General features: G+C 44.6%; 1 protein-coding gene across 1 annotated transcript in view; it reads right to left on the reverse strand.

Annotated features, from left to right (window-relative positions):
• Positions 1–19,363, reverse strand: part of LOC115097570 (amiloride-sensitive sodium channel subunit gamma-like) — a 77,128-nt gene that overhangs the window by 45,321 nt on the left and 12,444 nt on the right. The window contains 1 exon segment of the mRNA XM_029613507.1: positions 755–885. Within this exon segment, the coding sequence (XP_029469367.1) occupies positions 755–885 (131 nt within the window).

Here is a 19,363-nt window from a genome sequence, read left to right on the forward strand (position 1 = left end):
ATACGCTGCAACTGCAAGCAATCTAATGAAGCAGCAAAAAAAAAAAAAAAAAAAGGGAACTCTAACCCCACCAGATGAACTAATTACTATTCATAGTGCTGACAGGTCAGGGCCTTGGGGTGGAGCTCTGGGAAGAGAGTGGGTCCAGAATACCCAAATATATTCACTCAGGACTAAAAACATCACCAGTGTGTTGGAAAAGAAATGCACAGGAAGGAGAGGGTATGCCTGCTTTTGTTGATGAAAAAGATAACATGGCAGATTGTTCCTTAATCTTACTGCATGTAAAATACTCTTTATATTTGAGCTGAGGACTTTATTGTGTTATTGTTTGGACTTCAATTCTGTGAAGTATGGATTCCTGCCTTGTTTAAAGCAGGTCAGAGGCCCAAATCTCTGCTGTAATTAATAAAAAGTGTCCTAGAAAGCACACAAGTCTGTACAAAGCTCATCTTTGCTGCCACTTTCCTCCCAATCTGCCTCTTAGGCACAAGGCTGGATACAGATAGTGCAAACCCAAGCTTGCTCCTTCTCCAGTGGACCTCAGCTGAGCTCAGCAGAGACCATCACTAAGGGTCGTAGGTAAACCGTGAAAAGATACCCATCTTTAGCCCCTCTGTTGAGGCTACCAACCAGGGTACCAGAAAGTATTGCTGGAGTCAGTGACCACTGTCTACTGGGAATCTGACTGGGACTCAACTCATTGTACATAGGCCAACAATTAACACATTTAATTGTAAAAGTCTGTTTTTACCATACATAAACCCCGCTTTGGTGATGTTAAGAGTCTCCATGTTGATCAGGTTCCCTTGCTGATCTGTGGTTTTCTGGGAGTTGAAGGTGTAGCAGTTCCCAAATTTATAATTAATGAATCTAGAAAAGAAGCTAAAAAAAGAACAGAACTGAAACAAAATCTAGGAAAATCAGATTTTACTGGGAGATTCAGTTAATTTTAGCTAAGAAAAATCAGCAATTCGTGTCTTTTTTGCACTAATTTTGAGTGTACTTTTATTAAGAACCGAATATTTGCCATACTATTTCAGACTAAAGGTCCACCATGTCCAGTATCCTATTTCCAACAATGGCCAATCCAGGTCACAAGTATCTGGCAGGATCCCAACGGGTAGATAGATTCCATGCTGCTTATCCCAGGGATAAGCAATGGATTTCCCCCAAGTCCACCTTAAAGGTCTATGGACTTTTCTTCCAGGAACTTTTCCAAACCTTTTTTAAACCCAGATACTAACAGCTTTTACCACATCCTCCAGCAACAAATTCCAGAGTTTAATTATGCATTTAGTAAACAAAAATATTTTCTCCTGTTTCTCTTAAATGTATTATCTAGTAACTTAATTGCTAGTCCCCTAGTCTTTGTACTTTTTGAAAGAGTAAACAATTACCTGTTCAACTCCACTCATTACTTACATGCATATTTTCAAAGACATTAATACATATTTAAATAAAATGAAACCCTAACTGAAAATGCAAAATGTCATACATTACTTAATTCTTGAACTGATTCTATGCAGATCTTGGTTCTGTAATTTGTAACCCAAAAAAGCAGATGAGCTTTGGAGGTTTGAGGAGTCTGTTTTGGATCTATGTGAAGAGTATCTTTAATTTTTAAGATGGCGTTTATCTTAAAATAATGTTTTGTACTACAAAGAGTGTTTCTTAATGGTGGTATGCACACACTACACACTCCTGTAAAAAAATGCTAAAAACTATGCTTATGACTCAGTTTAAATTCCAATATACAGAAATTCTCGAGTAGCAATTTTTATTTTTAGACACCCAACATTGGAAATGTCAGGGTTATTTTAACTTTAATTAAGAAGAACATCACTTGACCTTCAGTAAACACTGTAAGTTAAAAAATAAATTAGTAATATTTACAGCGGTGAGCTAGGGCTGTTATTCCTTTCAAAGCATTGTTCACATGCAAGGAATGAAGCCAGAGGCACATTCTTTGATTTATCTATTACAATGGTCTGAAAATGTGACTACTCCTTGTGACCTTGGGCAAGTCACATCACCCTCATTGTCTCAGGTACAAACTTAGAGATATATTTACTAAACTGCAATAAGCATATAAAACAGCATTTATTGCACAAAAACCCTGCTTATTGCACAATATGTATTTATTTTATTTATTTAAAAGTTTTTCTATACCGTCGTTAAGTTATTTACCATCACAACGGTTTACAATAGGGCACATATAGTGGCAAGTATTTTGTATTTTACAACAAGGTGCCATTAACAACCAGTAACATATAGAACGTTAAGGATTATTTGGTATATAACATACATGTCACTTGGGTGAGTACATGTGATATTCACAAAATTTCTAATATAGTGGTAATTATTAACAGTGTGATAAAAATAATTTCCAAGTAGGCACTTGGAGATTATTTGCTGTGTGCTATCTGCCAGCTCTTCCTTACTTATTTTCGCCACTCGCTTTGTAAAAGGCTTGTTTGAAAAGCCAGGTTTTGAGATTTGTTTTAAACAGTTTAAAATTTCTCCACAGTCTTAGTTCTAGATGAATAGTGTTTATCGCTGTGATATTGCGTGATATTTTCCCTAAAAACCCACCCAGTATTGAAATTAACAGCTTTGCATGCAAATGCATGCAAAGAACATAAGAACATAAGAAATTGCCATGCCGGGTCAGACCAAGGGTCCATCAAGCCCAGCATCCTGTTTCCAACAGAGGCCAAAACCAGGCCACAAGAACCTGGCAATTACCCAAACACTAAGAAGAACCCATGCTACTGATGCAATTAATAGCAGTGGCTATTCCCTAAGTATAATTGATTAATAGCCATTAATGGACTTCTCCTCCAAGAACTTATCCAAACCTTTTTTGAACCCAGCTACACTAACTGCACTAACCACATCCTCTGGCAACAAATTCCAGAGCTTTATTGTGCGTTGAGTGAAAAAGAATTTTCTCCGATTAGTCTTAAATGTGCTACTTGCTAACTTCATGGAATGCCCCCTAGTCCTTCTATTATTCAAAAGTGTAAATAACCGAGTCACATCTACTCGTTCAAGACCTCTCATGATCTTAAAGACCTCTATCATATCCCCCCTCAGCTGTCTCTTCTCCAAGCTGAAAAGTCCTAACCTCTTTAGTCTTTCCTCATAGGGGAGCTGTTCCATTCCCCTTATCATTTTGGTAGCCCTTCTCTGCAACTTCTCCATCGCAATTATATCTTTTTTGAGATGTGGCAACCAGAATTGTACACAGTATTCAAGGTGTGGTCTCACCATGGAGTGATCCAGAGGCATTATGACATTTTCCGTTCTATTAACCATTCCCTTCCTAATAATTCCTAACATTCTATTTGCTTTTTTGACTGCTGCAGCACACTGAGCTGACGATTTTAAAGTATTATCCACTATGATGCCTAGATCTTTTTCCTGGGTGGTAGCTCCTAACATCGTGTAACTACAGCAAGGGTTATTTTTCCCTATATGCAACACCTTGCACTTGTCCACATTAAATTTCATCTGCCATTTGGATGCCCAATCTTCCAGTCTTGCAAGGTCCTCCTGTAATGTATCACAGTCTACTTGTGATTTAACTACTCTGAATAATTTTGTATCATCTGCAAATTTGATAACCTCACTCATCGTATTCCTTTCCAGATCATTTATATATATATATTGAAAAGCACTGTTCCAAGTACAGATCCCTGAGGCACTCCACTGTTTACCCTTTTCCACTGAGAAAATGGACCATTTAATCCTACTCTCTGTTTCCTGTCTTTTAACCAGTTTGAAATCCATGAAAGGACATCGCCTCTTATCCCATGACTTTTTAGTTTTCATAGAAGCCTCTCATGAGGGACTTTGTCAAACGCCTTCTGAAAATCCAAATACACTACATCTACTGGTTCACCTTTATCCACATGTTTATTAACCCCTTCAAAAAATAGTTAATAGTTTAATAGTTTATTAGGTTTTATATATCGTCACATCGGACAAGCCTTCACATCGGTTTACACAAGATAAAACAGGATCAGAAACACAATGTTCATAAATAGTAACAGCTAAAAGCTATATAGGGTAAAAGAATAAATTAGCTGTTAAGAGAAATAAGATCATAAATTAATCAAATAAACAGTCATAAAACATTAACATAAAATATTAAACTAGATAAAAAAAATAACAAGGGGTAACTCCTCAAAATGATTACAGATATATCATACTTATACTGTATTGCTTATTTCTGACAGGCTGGTTAGCTGATTCATACTCTGCAAATGCGCATTTAAACAGCCAAGTTTTTAAGTCAGCTTTAAATTGCTCTTTTTCGGTGGTAAGCAGATTTGTTAGGCAAGACTTCCCTTGGGTAAATCCATGTTGACTGTGTCCCATTAAATCATGTCTTTCTATATGCTCTACGATTTTGATCTTGAGAATAGTTTCCACTATTTTTCCCAGCACTGAAGTCAGGCTCACTGGTCTATAGTTACCTGGATCGCCCCTGGAGCCTTTTTTAAATATTGGCGTTACATTGGCCACCCTCCAGTCTTCAGGTACAATGGATGATTTTAATGATAGGTTACAAATTTTAACTAATAGATCAGAAATTTCATTTTTTAGTTCCTTCAGAACCCTAGGATGCATACCATCCGGTCCAGGTGATTTGCTACTCTTTAGTTTGTTAATCTGGCCTACTACATCTTCCAGGTTCACAGTGATTTCATTCAGTTCATCTGACTCATCACCCCTAAAAACCATCTCTGGAACTGGTATCTCTTCAACATCCTCATTAGTAAACACGGAGGCAAAGAATTCATTTAGTCTTTCTGCAATGGCCTTATCTTCCCTAAGAGCCCCTTTAACCCCTCTGTCATCTAATGGTCCAACAGATTCCCTCACGGGTATCTTGCTTTGGATATATTTAAACAAGTTTTTATTATGAGTTTTTGCCTCTATGGCCAACTTCATTTCAAATTCTCTCTTCGCCTGTCTTATCAATGTTTTACACTTACCTTGACAATGCTTATGTTTTATCCTATTTTCTTCAGATGGATCCTTCTTCCAATTTTTGAAGGATTTTTTTTTAGCTAAAATAGCTTCTTTCACCTCACCTTTTAACCATGACAGTAATCGTTTTGCCTTCCTTCCACCTTTCTTAATGCGCGGAATACATATGGCCTGCGTCTCTAGGATTGTATTTTTAAACAATGTCCAAGCCTGTTGAACACTTTCTACCTTTGCAGCTGCACCTTTCAGTTTTTTTCTAACTATTTTCCTCATTTTATCAAAGTTTCCCTTTTTAAAATTTAGTGTTAGAGCTGCAGATTTACTTATTGTCCCCCTTCCAGTTATTAGTTTAAATTTGATCATGTTATGGGAACATGATTTAAATATCACTTTGCAATTGGAGGACTGGGAAGATGTTTTCACAATGGGGCGAAAATGCTCTTTATCTGCACACCTACAGGAACACTGTTTGAAGATTCTTTATCAATGGCATTACGTGCCAGAACGCCTACACAAACTGTACCCCACTTCCTCCAATGCATGCTGGCGACAATGTGGACAAGTGGGCACTTATCTTCACATATGGTGGAGCTGTCCACTCGCGTCTGCTTATTGTCAATGATAACAGATTGGACTGCCCGAGTTCTGGGACAGGCCATTCCTACCAAACCTACCATAGCACTCTTGGGATTGCCCATAGAGAATCTTCTTCCTCACCCTCGCAGATTCTGCCAACAAGTATTTATTGTGGCTCGAATAGCATTGGCCTGTCATTGAAAGTGTCCTCATACCCCTACGCTAAAAACTGTCATATGTCGATTACATAATCTTAGACAGCTGGAGTATATTACAGCCCTTTGCCATAAACGTCTTCCTGCCTATCAGGCCGTACGGTCTCCGTTTGTTACATGGTACCAGTCTCATGATTCCAGTCTACTCTAAATTGTGCCACACAAGTGTCTGCTGGTCGCCTTCACATTTCAAGTTTGGTGTTCATTATCAGGTTGATACAGTAACGTTGAGTTAAAGATTCCCCGTCTGTAACGTGCTGGGAGCGCACAATACAGACGAGTAAGGCCATCCAGCGATACAGTCTCCAGTTTTCACGCGTCCTTAGCGCTTCCTAAACCCTTTCCTAAACCCTTTCCGCACCCAGCATATAAATGAACGAAAAAGCTGTATAATGAAGGAATTAGCTATTCCCCTGTGATACTGTAACAGGCGCTGATATTATCTCCTCCGTAACCCGCTGTTCTGCCGCGGCCTTAACCTGCTAGTTTACCGCCTCCCCCTAGTAGGAGTTAGTGTAGTGTAGTGTAGTGTAAAAACATTGCTTACCCGCCCTGGTCCCATCCGGTCTCCTGCAGCCCCGTCCGGTCCCCTCCTCCCGAAGCAAAAAAAAAACAATTGAAAAAGTAGCAAGGCTCGGGCCTGCTACGGTAAGTGTAAAAAGTGTAAAAAGTGTAAAAAACAAAAAACCTGTGTGTTATATAAAAAAATAAAACAATTTTAAATACCTGTCGGAGGGCCGTGGGTCCAGGCGGCCGTGGGTGGCGGGCAGCCATCAGCGGCATCCGGTAGTCCCTTCTCCCTTCCTCCCGATTTCGCACGGGCATTCATCCAGGCAGAGGGAGCCGACGGCGAACGACCTCCATCTCCCCCTGCCTGGATGAGCGCCAAAATCGCACGGGCGGGTCGGCAGCGGGGGGGCGGCAGTGGCAGCGGGGGGGCGGCAGAAGGATCCGGGAGCAGCGGGTAGGCAGCAGCGGGGTCCGGGGGGCAGCGGCAGCAGGACCCAGGGGCGGCAGTGGCAGCGAGATCCGGGGGGCGAGTAGTGGCAGCGTGTTCAATCGGGCAGGTAGGTGGGAAAAAAAGATGGCCGCCTGCATGGGGGAAAGCTGCAATTGGCCGCTGAAGACATGACGTCACACCCCGTGATGCCAAACGTCGTGACGTCACGTCTTCAGCGGCCAATTGCACGCTTTTCCCGTGCAGGCGGCCATCTTTTTTTTGCCACCTACCTGCCTGCCCGATCGAACACGCTGCCGCCCCTGGATCCTGCTGCCGCTGCCCCCCCCCGGACCCCGCTGCTGCCTACCCGCCGCTCCCGGATCCTGCTGCCGCCTCCCGCTGCTGCACCCCCCCCCCCCCCGCTGCCTGACCCGCCCGTGCGATTTTGGGAGAAGGGACTACCGGATGCCGCTGATGGCTGTCCGCCGCCCACCGGCCGCCTGGACCCACGGCCCTCCGATAGGTATTTAAAATTTTTTTATTTTTTTATATAACACACAGGTTTTTTGTTTTTTACACTTTTTACACTTTTTTACACTTCCTGGTGCCTGTCATTTCAAATGTCATTTGAAATGACAGGTACCAGCGCACCCAGGTTACTGTATAGGCGCTGTTACAGCGCCTATACAGTAAAAATGGGTTGCGCGGGGCATAACCCTTCCCTAACGCTTCACAGCCGCGGCATGCATTTGCATGCGATTAGAAGAGAGAATCAGGCGGTTAGGCTCAGGAGAACTGTGCGTGCGGGGAGGAAGGGTGCGCCTGACACTGCCGCACTGTTTTTACCGCGGCCTTACTGTATCGAGCCGTATGTTTCTTGTGTTAGGATAAAACGCTTTTGTGTCCTGACACATGTATATCTCATAGACAATGCTTTGACTCCTGTTCATTGTTCTTGTCATTATTTCTACAAATGTTTTCTCTTGTGTATTACTATGTTTATTGGCTATAGGTATCACATTTGAAGTCAGATGTATCCATTGTTAGTGCCCTCAAGTTTCTCATTATATGTATGTTCTATGTTCAATTGATGGTGGGAGGGGGGAGGGGGGAGGGAGGGGGTGATTGACCTAACTCAAAAACAGTTGATAATGTTCAGTTTCTTTATCTGTTTTGGTATTGGATTGCACTTCTATCAATAAAAACGTTAAATACAAAAAAAAAAATTTGATCATGTTATGATCACTGTTGCCAAGTGGCCCCACAACCTTTACTTCTCTCACCAAATCTTGAGTTCCACTAAGAATTAAATCTAAAATAGCTCCCTCTCTTGTTGGTTCCTGAACCAATTGCTCCATGAAGCAATCATTTATTACATCCAGGAACTTTATGTCTCTAGCAAGTCCTGATGTTACATTTACCCAGTCAATGGGGTGATTGAAATCTCCCATTATTATTGCACTGCCAAATTGGTTTGCTTCCCTGATTTCTCTTAGCATTTCATCATCTGTCTGACCATTTTGTCCAGGTGGACAGTAGTATACTCCTATCACTATACTCTTACCCAACACACATGGGATTTCTACCCATATAGATTCTACTGAGCATTTACTCTCTTGTATGATCTTTATCCTGTTGGACTCTATACCCTCCCGGACATAAAGTGCCACACACCCACCAAGTTGATCCTCCCTATCATTGTGATATAATTTGTACCCTGATATAGCATTGTCCCATTGGTTATCCTCCTTCCACCAAGTCTCTGTGATGCCAATTATGTCAATCTCATCATTTGCTGCTATACACTCTAACTCTCCCATCTTACTTCTTGGACTTCTGGCATTGGCATACAGACATTGCAAAGTGTGGTTTTTGCTTGTTTTAACAACCTGCTTTTCAGTTGTTTGGGATAATTCGGAAATCATTAGCTTTGGTGATTTTTTACATATAGGCATATGAACTATGTTTACTTTTAATGGAACCTCTCTGTTGGGGTGCCCTAACTCTCCTGTTTCATTAGTATCCTTCAAGGATACATTTCTATTTTAGTTATCAGCTCTTCCTTGGCCAACTGTAATTTTTGTAACTCAGCGCCATGTTTTTGCAGAGTCTCCGCTTGTTCATCTGCTCCTTGTTCCACCACGTGGAGCCTCTCTCCCAGCTCCTCCACTTCTACCCGGAGAGCCCCCATACTGTCCTTGATTTCCGCTTTTAAGGTTTGTATTATCTCTTTTTTTACTTCCTGGAGCCAGGTTTTTATCTCGTGAGCCGTCGGGTTGACTCCTGGGCTCATATCCGATTTTCCCCCGTTCCCGGGTCCTCCTCCTCCACCATCTTGTCTTCTTCCTCCTCGCTCTGTTTACTCTGGCGCGCCTCTGAACCGCCGTAGGAGAACTCTGACAAATCGATTACCCTCCGGCGAGTCGCCATCTCCTGCCCCCTTGCAAGCAACTTGTCCGGGCAGCAAGCGGGTCAGTTTCGCTAACTTTTTTACTCTTTTTAATGCGGTGCTACATGGAGCTCCGCGTTTAAGCTGCCGATCGCATCGGGTGACGTCACTTCCTCCCCTTCAAGGATACATTTCTCCAAACCATGCACTGCTGAGTGACTGAGTGACTAGAACAAGGGCTTTCCCCCTTGTTCTAGTTTAAAAGCTGTTCTATCTCCTTTTTGAAAGTTAGTGCCAGCAGCTTGGTTCCACTCTGGTTAAGGTGGAACCCATCCTTTCGGAAAAGTCTCCCCTTTCCCCAAAAGTTTCCCCAGTTCCTTACAAAGCTGAATCCCTCTTCCCTGCACCATCGTCTCATCCACGCATTGAAACTCTGGAGCTCTGCCTGCCTCTGGGGACCTGCATGTGGAACAGGAAGCATTTCAGAGAATGCCACCCTGGAGGTTCTGGATTTCAGCTTCCTACCTAAAATCCTAAATTTGGCTTCCAGAACCTCTCTCCCACATTTTCCTATGTCGTTGGTGCCCACATGTACCACAACAGCCGGCTCCTCCCCAGCACTGTCTATAATCCTATCTAGGTGACGCGTGATGTCTGCCACCTTCGCACCAGGCAGGCAAGTTACCAGGCGGTCCTCACGTCCACCAGCCACCCTGCTATCTACATTTCTAATAATTGAATCACCAACTATGATGGCCGGCCTAACCCTTCCCTCCTGGGCAGTAGCCCTAGGAGATTTGTCCTCAGTGTGAGAGGACAATACATTACCTGGAGAGCAGGTCCTTGCTACAGGATCACTTCCTGCTACTCCAGGGTGATGTTCTCCTACTGGGAGACCTTTATGATCCAAGGCAGCACTGGAGCTGCCAGAATGAATTTGGGACTTGGCTACTATGTCCCTGAAGGTCTTGTCAATGTACCTCTCTGTCTCCCTCAGCTCCTCCAAGTCTGCTACTCTAGCCTCCAGAGATCGGACTTGTTCCCTGAGAGCCAGGAGCTCTTTGCACCGAGTGCACACATACATTTCAGTTCTGCTGTATAAAGTTGTCACCTTCTGTTGAAGTTAATTGTTTACTTTCCTATTAACTGTTTTATCTAAAACCTGTTGCTATTTATTGTTTGCTATTTATTGTTTACTTACTGCATAACCTGTTACTTGTAAAGCCTTGTGCTAAGTTATTGTTTAATGTAAACCGAGGTGATGTAGACCTTTACGTACCGCGGTATATAAAAATCTCCAAATAAATAAATAAATAAATAAAAATCTCTCACCGGCGGGTAAAAAATCATACATGTGACACTCAATGCAAAAGACTGGAAAGCCCCCCTCTTGCTGCTGGACTGCTGCCTTCATCTTAGTATTATTGAGTTCCAAGTTAAGTTTAGGATACTAAGGGAGTTGGAATGAGAGTACTTTAAATTTACAGGTGAATTTAGTAATCAATCAGATAGTGTCCTACAAGGGGATGATTAAACTTTCAATAAGGGCTGGTACAATATTATGGTTTAGATAAGACCCTGATTGATTTTTAATGAGAAAGTGTCTTGTGCCTAAAAACAGGGGTTGAGTGGGAGGGAAAGACAGACACTAGAATTAACTATCTCTGGCTTGCTTATTACTTCATACACATACAAACTCTAAAGAATATATCCCTTAATTTCACCTTTCACCAAACTTTTATAAGCCCAATAATTTCTGAAAACTATACTTACCAATCTTCTTAAACCACGGTTAAATTAATCTTCACTCAGTCAAAGGAAGGATTTGAATCCCTAGATCGCTTGTGGTGACCTCTGGACTCCTCTCCCAGGGGATGCTGGGAGCAGTATGCAGATGAGCCTTCCGGTCCTCCTCTACTGAAAACCGTGTGGGGCCTCTGGAAGCTGGGGCGTGGAAGTCAATCCCTGGATCGCTTGCGGTGACCTCTGGACTCCTCTCCCAGGGAATGCTGGGAGCAGTATGCAGATGAGCCTTCCGGTCCTCCTCTACTGCAAACCGTGTGGGGCCTCTGGAAGCTGGGGCGTGGAAGTCAATCCCTGGATCGCTTGCAGTGACCTCTGGACTCCTCTCCCGGGGGATGCTGGGAGCAGTATGCAGATGAGCCTTCCGGTCCTCCTCTACTCCTGACTCTTACATAATTTCAAGCAAATGAAATAACGAGGCTTGCCTTAAATAATGCAAGTTGTGTAATTTCCCCCAAAAGTTAGCCACTACTCAGGAGTTGTAACTAACTGTTCCACAGAGCATTGGGACGGTGATGCATGTTGTATTTCCTACCTACAACCACTGGTGAGAGAGAGAGAGAGGGGGGGGGGGGGTGTTGTAAACTGTGGGGTTTGGGTGGACCCTTGGACATTGTGGCAGTTGACCATGCCCACAGGGGGAAGTCCCGTGAAGGGCCGCAGGTCAGGTTTAGCTCAGGTCACACAGAGTTGGATCTTTTATTAGATTGTGTAAGGAAGCCACCAGAGGTGGCAGTAGTGAGCAGCTGGAATAGCCCGGCAGGGCTGGTATCCCTCAGGCGCTGGAACAGCGACTCCTCTGGTAGCAGTGCTGTAGTGGAAAGAACTGAGAGAATGAGTACAGTGGAGAATATACAAGACCCCAGTATGGAGATTCCCAGGGTAGGGAAAGCAGACCCTCAAGGAGCGAATATCTGAACCCTGAGAGCTGGGAGGCTTGCAGATGGTGTACTCATGCAGCAGTTCCAAGGAGATGGCACTGGGGCTGGAATGGAGGCAGGCCCTTGAGGAGCGAGTGCCTGGTTCCAGGGGACAGGTCTGAGGTGAAGATGGTAGTACTCACTGATGCTGAGGATTAGCGAATCCTTCCAGGCAGAAGAGAAGGTAGGAGTAGGCAGCGAGTCAGGGAACATGGGCCCTCGAGGAGTGAGTACAGGTTTCCTGATAGTGACCTGGAAAGCAAGTGAAGCCCCCGAGGAGCGGGTACCCTGTTAGCGTTAGAGACTCCAATAGAGATTGGAGAGGCAGAGTAGCTGGGTACGGAGAGCGAATCCCATCTGTAGGATTCCTGTAGGATAACCCCCTTGCTAACTCAAAGGCTAGCAAACATTGTAGGCTTTAAGTATCCGGGCAGTATGACGTCATCACGGGGGAACGTCCCGGAGGTTCGCGCCAAGTAGGAAATAAGAAGAGGAGCTGTGCGGCGTGCACCCCCTATGGTACAAGCGGAGCATGGCGGGAGGCAGCACCCAAGCCAGTCCGGGGACGCCAGAGAGGTCGGCAGGCAGACACCGTGGTAGCCAGGCGTCCATCTGCAGCATGAGGAGGAGCAAATAAAGAGAGGTAGGCAGAGTGAAGCCATCGGAAAGGGATGGTTGCAACAGTACCCCCCCTTCAAAGGGTGGTCTCCTCTGCGGGTACCAGGTTTTGGTTTTCCAAGGATGCGGAGATGAAACTGATGGAGCATCTCCTAGTCAAGGATATTAGCCAGCGGCTCCCAAGAATTATCTTTCGGGGCCGAAACCTTCCCATGAGAGAAGATATTCCCAGTTTTTGCCTCGTTTGCGGACATCAAGAATGGCTTCGACCTTGTATTCTAGGTCATCTTCTGCATTAATAGGAGATGGTTCCTGAGATTTGGAAGAGAATTCACTGATGAGTGGTTTCAGAAGTGAAACATGAAAAGGCGTTATGGATGTTCAATCCAGGAGGTAACTTCAGACTGTAGGTAACATTGCCGAGAAGACAAGGATAGGGAATGGTCCAACGTAGCAAGGAGCAAATCAAGAGGAGGGTAACTTCAGTCTAAGGTGCTTAGTGGATAGCCAGACTTTGTCACCAGGTTGAAAGACAGGCGCTTTGGAATGATGAGCATCGTAAAACCTTTTGGCTCGATCACTTTGAGTAGCATTGCTTTCATCTGAGTCCATAATTGTTGGATTTCTTCAGCAGTGGATTGAGCTGCTGGGGATGTCACTGAGAGCTTCAGTGGAAGTGGCGGAGATGGAGAACATCCATATACCACTTCAAATGGTGTTAATCCAGTTGATGTTGCTGGATGAGAGTTAATGGCGAATTCAGCCCATGGTAACAGTTCGGCCCAATTATTTTGACAACAACTCACTTAGGCCCGAATGAACTGTTTCAAGGTCCTATTCATCCATTCTGTTTGGCCATTAGATTGAGGATGATAGGCAGATGTATAATCTAAAGTGATATTGAAGAGTTTGCACAGGGCCTTTCAGAATCTTGCCATGAACTGTGATCCTCGATCTGAGACTATGTGATTCGGTAGGCCGTGGAGTCGAAAGATATGAATTATGAAGCGCTTCACCAGTTCTGAGGCTGAGGGCAAGCCAGGTTATGCCACGAAGTGGGCCATCTTGCTGAAGCGGTCGACTGTGACCCAGATGGTATTCATACCTTCAGAAAGGGGAAGATCAACTACAAAATCAGTAGCGATATGCACCCAGGGCTGTTCCAGAGCTGGAAGCGGTTGCAGCAATCCCCACGGTTGGCTAGAAGTAGGTTTGTGCTTGGCACAGTTGGTACATAATGCCACATAGGAGAGAGTGTCTTCCTTGATAGTTGGCCACCAATAATACTTCTGTAGCTTTAGCAGGGTACGGCATTGACCAGGATGGCCAGCCAGCTTGGAATCATGCGCCCAATGGAGCACTTTCTTTCTGAGATGCTTTGGCACGATAGGTTTACCAGCAAGCACAGAATGAGTAGCCACTAAGACGACTTTCTTCAGGTCTATTATGTGCTGTGTCTCCTCTGGAATATCCTCCGAGAGAAAGGAGCGTGAAAGAGCATCAGCTCTGGTGTCCTTGTCTCCCGGGCGATATTTGAGCACGAAGTCAAAGCGGTTGAAAAATAACGACCATCTAGCTTGTCTGTGATTAAGACGTTGCGCATGGCGGAGATACTCTAGATTCTTATGGTCCGTAAACATGGTAATTTGATGTTGAGCGCCTTCAAGCCAAGGCCGCCATTCCTCAAATGCCAACTTAATAGCCAGGAGTGCTTTGTCACCGATCCCATAATTCTTCTCTGCCAGAGAGAAACGTCGTGAGAAGAAAGAGCAGGGACATAAGGACTTTGAATCTCCAGTCTGGCTCAGAACAGCCCCCACACCGACGTCAGAGGCATCGACCTCTACGATGAATGGCTTGTTGGGGTCCGGATGACATAGGCATGGTTCTGTGGAAAAGGCAGTCTTTAAATCTTTGAATACGGAAATGGCCTCCGCAGACCATTTAGAAGCATTGGCCCCTTTCCAGGTCATGGCAGTCAAGGGCACGGTTAAAGAAGAGTAGTTCTTTATGAAGCTTCTATAATAGTTGGTGAACCCCAGAAATCATCTCAGGGCTGGTAGGTTGGGACCAATTCTTGATACTTTCTAATTTTTGGGGATCCATCTGGAAGCCATCTTTAGACACAATGTAGCCAAGAAAAGGCACGTAATCTTTATGGAATTCGCTCTTGGATAGTTTGGCGTAGAGTCAGTGTTCTCGGAGTCTTAGTAGAACTTGCTTGACGTCTTCTAGATGCGTAGACAAATTCTGAGAAAATATCAGGATGTCATCTAGGTACACCACGACACTCTTGTACAACAAATCCCGCAGAATGTCATTCATCATGTTCTGGAACACAGCGGGTGCGTTGCACAAGCCGAAGGGCATTACTAAGTACTCAAAATGACCGTCTCGAGTGTTGAAAGCAATTTTCCACTCGTTGCCACTGCGATTCTGGACTAAGTTGTAGGCCCCCTTCAGGTGAGGTTTCAAAAATATCTTGACCCCTTGAAGCCGGTCAAACACCTCTGAGATTAGAGGCAGGGGATATCGGTCTTTTTTTTTTTTTTGGGGGGGGGGGAAAGAAGACAGAACAGGACTGCTCCCACCCTGGGGTCTTCTTGCTCAAGGAGGAACCACTTTCCCTCCCTAGATAAGATTTTTCCCTGGCTTGGGTTCATCACTGTTTGATATTCAACCACTTTCCCTCCCTAGATAAGATCTTTTCCTGGCTTGGGTTCATCACTGTTTGATATTCAGCGGGTATAGAACTCCATGATCAATGATTTCTAGGTGGGATATCGGTCTTTAATCGTAATCTCATTCAGACCTCGATAATCGATACAAGGATGTAAAGTTCCGTCCTTCTTCCCCACAAAGAAGAATCCTGCGCCAGCTGGTGACTTTGAAGGCCTAATGAACCCTTTCTGTAAATTCTCCTCAATGTACTCGGACATAGCCTTGTTCTCTATTGCAGAGAGAGGATAGACACATCCTTTAGGAGGTTCAGTATTTGGTTTCAGCCGAACGGCACAGTTGTAAGATCTGTGTGGAGGGAGGATGTCAGCAGCTTCTTTGGAAAACACATCACTGAATGATGCGTACTGAGGCGGCAGTCCTGCCATCACTGGAGTTGTAGGCATGCAGGGAACAGGAGAGACTTCCTTGAGGCATCTGCCATGACAACCTGGGCCCCAGCAGGAGAGTTCCAAGGAGGACCAGTCGAATTGAGGCTGATGCATATGCAACCAGGGTAACCCCAGAATGATAGGGTGCATGGCCTTCTCTAACACAAAGAAGGGGATTGTCTCCGTATGGAGGGCTCCGGTGCAAAGAGTCACTGGTTCAGTACAACAAGTCATATCACCGGGCATAGGTTCTCCATGGAGTAGTGGAGCTTCTAAAGTTACGAGGGGAATCCTCAAATGTTCCACTAGGAGTCAAAGTATAAAAGTTGCCTCCTGCTCCCGAATCCACAAGAGCAAGAGTTTGAATTGTAGATGGTCCGCAAGTCAGGGAGACTGGTAGAGAAAGTGGAGGAGAACAGTCCGGATGAATAGGGCATGTTGGGACATCGTGACCAGCTTAAGAGCATAAGCTTGTCCACAGTACATACATAAGCCATGCCTCTTCCGAAGTCTTCTCTCTTTTGAAGTCAAATGACTGTGACTGAGTTGCATTGGTTCTTCTCCACTGGTGGCAACAGGAGCTGCTGGAACCACCCGAAGTGCAAGTTTAGCACGAATCTCCTTCTGAACCGGTCCTTTAGTAGGCTTGAGTTCTTTCACCTTATCATGAAGCCGGTGGTCGATTCTACTAGCCAAAGCCACTAACTCATCCAGCGAGTCAGGTGTCTCTCGAGCAGCAAGCCCGTCCTTCAAGCGGGTATTCAGACCTCTAAAGAAGAGAGTTTTCAGGCATCTAGGTTCCCAGCATAATTCTGTAGCCAGAGTCTTGAACTCTATTGCAAAATCAGCCAGTGGTCGGTTACCTTGCTTCAGGTCCACCAGGTCAGAACCAGCAACAGTCACTCAAGCAGGATCATCAAAAATGGATTGAAATAATTCTATAAATCCCTCAATATCCTGCAGGATTGGATCCTTGCACTCCCACAGCGTTGAGGCCCAAGACAAGGCCCCTCCATCAAGATAAGATAGAATATAAGTAGTCTTGGCGTAGGCTGTGGGGAAGTGCGCAGGCTGTAATGCAAAATGCATGCAGCATTGGTTTAGGAAACCTCTAGTCCTTTGAATCTTTCCCGAGAAACGAACTGGAGCAGCCAGAGGTACCATAGTCTTTATAGTTACTTCAGGTAACTGACTTTCATTACTGGAAGTGGTGCCTTGCGTCTTCTGTGTTTGTAGCTGAAAATACTCTGAAGTGAGTTTCTCCAATGCGGCTTGTTGTTCAGCTATACGAAGGGCCAGGCTAGGGACGGCCTTTAAGGCATTGAGCTGTGCCGGATCCATGGAGTTAGCAATCTGTTGTAAACTGTGAGGTTTGGGTAGACCCTTGGACACTGTGGCAGCTGACCATGCCCACGAGGGGAAGTCCCGTGAGGGGCCACAGGTCAGGCTTAGCTCAGGACACACAAACACAGAGTTTGATCTTTTATTAGACTGTGTAAGGAAGCCACCAGAGGTGGCAGTAGTGAGCAGCTGGAATAGCCCGGTAGGGCTGGTATCCCTCAGGCGCTGGAACAGCAACTCCTCCGGTAGCAGTGCTGTAGTAGAAAGAAGTGAGAGAATGAGTACAGTGGAGAATATACAAGACCCCAGTATGGAGATCCCCAGGGTAGGAAGAGCAGACTCTCGAGGAGCGAGTATCTGAACCCTGAGAGCTGGGAGGCTTGCAGATGATGTACTCATGCAGCGGTTCCACGGAGATGGCACTGGGGCTGGAACGGAGGCAGGCCCTCAAGGAGCGAGTGCCTGGTTCTAGGGAACAGGTCTGAGGTGAAGATGGTAGTACTCACTGATGTTGAAGATAAGCGAATCCTTCCAGGCAGAAGAGAAGGTAGGAGCAGGCAGCGAGTCAAGGAACTTGGGCCCCTGAGGAGCGGGTACCCCGTTAGCGTTAGAGAGTCCAATAGAGATTGGAGAGGCAGAGTAGCTGGGTACAGAGAGCAAATCCCATCTGTAGGATTCCCGTAGGATAGCCCCCTTGCTAATTCAAAGGCTAGCAAACATTGTAGGCTTTAAATATCTGGGTAGTATAACGTCATCATGGGGGGACGCCCCGGAGGTTCGCGCCAAGTAGGAAATAAGAAGAAGGGCTGTGCGGCGCGCGCGCCCTATGGTACAAGCAGGAGGCAGCGCCCAAGCCGGTCTGGGGACGCCGGAGAGCACGGCAGGCAGATGCCGCGGTAGCCAGGCGTCCAAGCGCAGCATGAGGAGGAGCAAACAAAGAGAGATAGGCGGAGTAAAGCATCGGAAAGGGACGGTTGCAACAGGGGGAGGAGAGAGAGAGAGAGAGCAAGCCTAGCTATAAGGCCCTCATGTTGGGGAGATACCAGTTCCGAAGATGGTTTTCAAGGGTGATGACTCAGACGAACTAAACCAAACCACTGTGAACCCGGGAAGATGTAGTAGGCCAGATTGACAAACTAAAGAGTAGCAAATCACCTGGACCAGATGGTATGCATCCTAGGGTACTAAAGGAACTCAAAAATGAAATTTCTGATCTATTAGTTAAAATTTGTAACCTATCATTAAAATCATCCATTCTACCTGAAGACTGGAGGGTGGCCAATGTAACCCCAAAATTTATAAAGGGCTCCAGGGGTGATCCGGGTAACTGTAGACCAGTGAACCTGACTTCAGTGCCTGGAAAAATAGTGGAAACTATTGTAAAGATCAAAATCGTGGAGCATATAGAAAGACATGGTTTAATGGAAATAAATAAATAAATAATTTAAATTATATAAGATCGCATTAGAGTTGAATGGGTGAAAATAAAATAATTTAAAATAAAATAATTTAAATTATATAAGATCGCATTAGAGTTGATGAACGGGTAAGCATAAATCAAGGTCTTCTTGTATGGTTTAAGTATCAATTTCAGGACAAGGGAATATCGGTATTATATATTGGATGGTTTAATGGAACACAATCAACATGGATTTATCCAAGGGAAGTCTTGCCTAACAAATCTGCTTCATTTTTTTTTGAAGGGGTTAATAAACATGTGGATAAAGGTGAACCGGTAGATGTAGTGTATTTGGATTTTCAGAAGGCATTTGACAAAGTCCCTCATGAGAGGCTTCTAAGAAAACTAAAAAGTCATGGGATAAGAGGCGATGTCCTTTCGTGGATTACCAAACCGGTTAAAAGACAGGAACAGAGAGTAGGATTAAATGGTAAATTTTCTCGTTGGAAAAGGGCAAATTGTGGAGTGCCTCAGGGTTCTGTACTTGGACCAGTGCTTTTCAATATATATATAAATGATCTGGAAAGGAATACGACAAGTGAGGTTATCAAATTTGCAGACAATACAAAATTATTCAGAGTAGCTAAATCACAAGCGGATTGTGATACATTACAGGAGGACCAAGACTGGAAGTTTGGGCATCCAAATGGCAGATGAAATTTAATGTGGACAAGTGCAAGGTGTTGCACATAGGGAAAAATAACCCTTGCTGTAGTTACACGATGTTAGGTTCCATATTAGGAACTACCACCCAGGAAAAAGATCTAGGCATCATAGTGGATAATATTTTGAAATCATCGACCCAGTGTGCTGTAGCAGTCAAAAAAGCAAACAGAATGTTAGGAATTATTAGGAAGGAAATGGTTAATAAAACGGAAAATGTCATAATGTCTCTGTATCGCTCCATGGTGAGACCGCACCTTGAATACTGTGCACAATTCTGGTCGCCGCATCTCAAAAAAGATATAGTTGTGATGGAGAAGGTACAGAG

The sequence above is a fragment of the Rhinatrema bivittatum genome, chromosome 8 (assembly GCF_901001135.1).
Source record: "Rhinatrema bivittatum chromosome 8, aRhiBiv1.1, whole genome shotgun sequence".
Lineage (NCBI taxonomy): Eukaryota > Metazoa > Chordata > Amphibia > Gymnophiona > Rhinatrematidae > Rhinatrema > Rhinatrema bivittatum.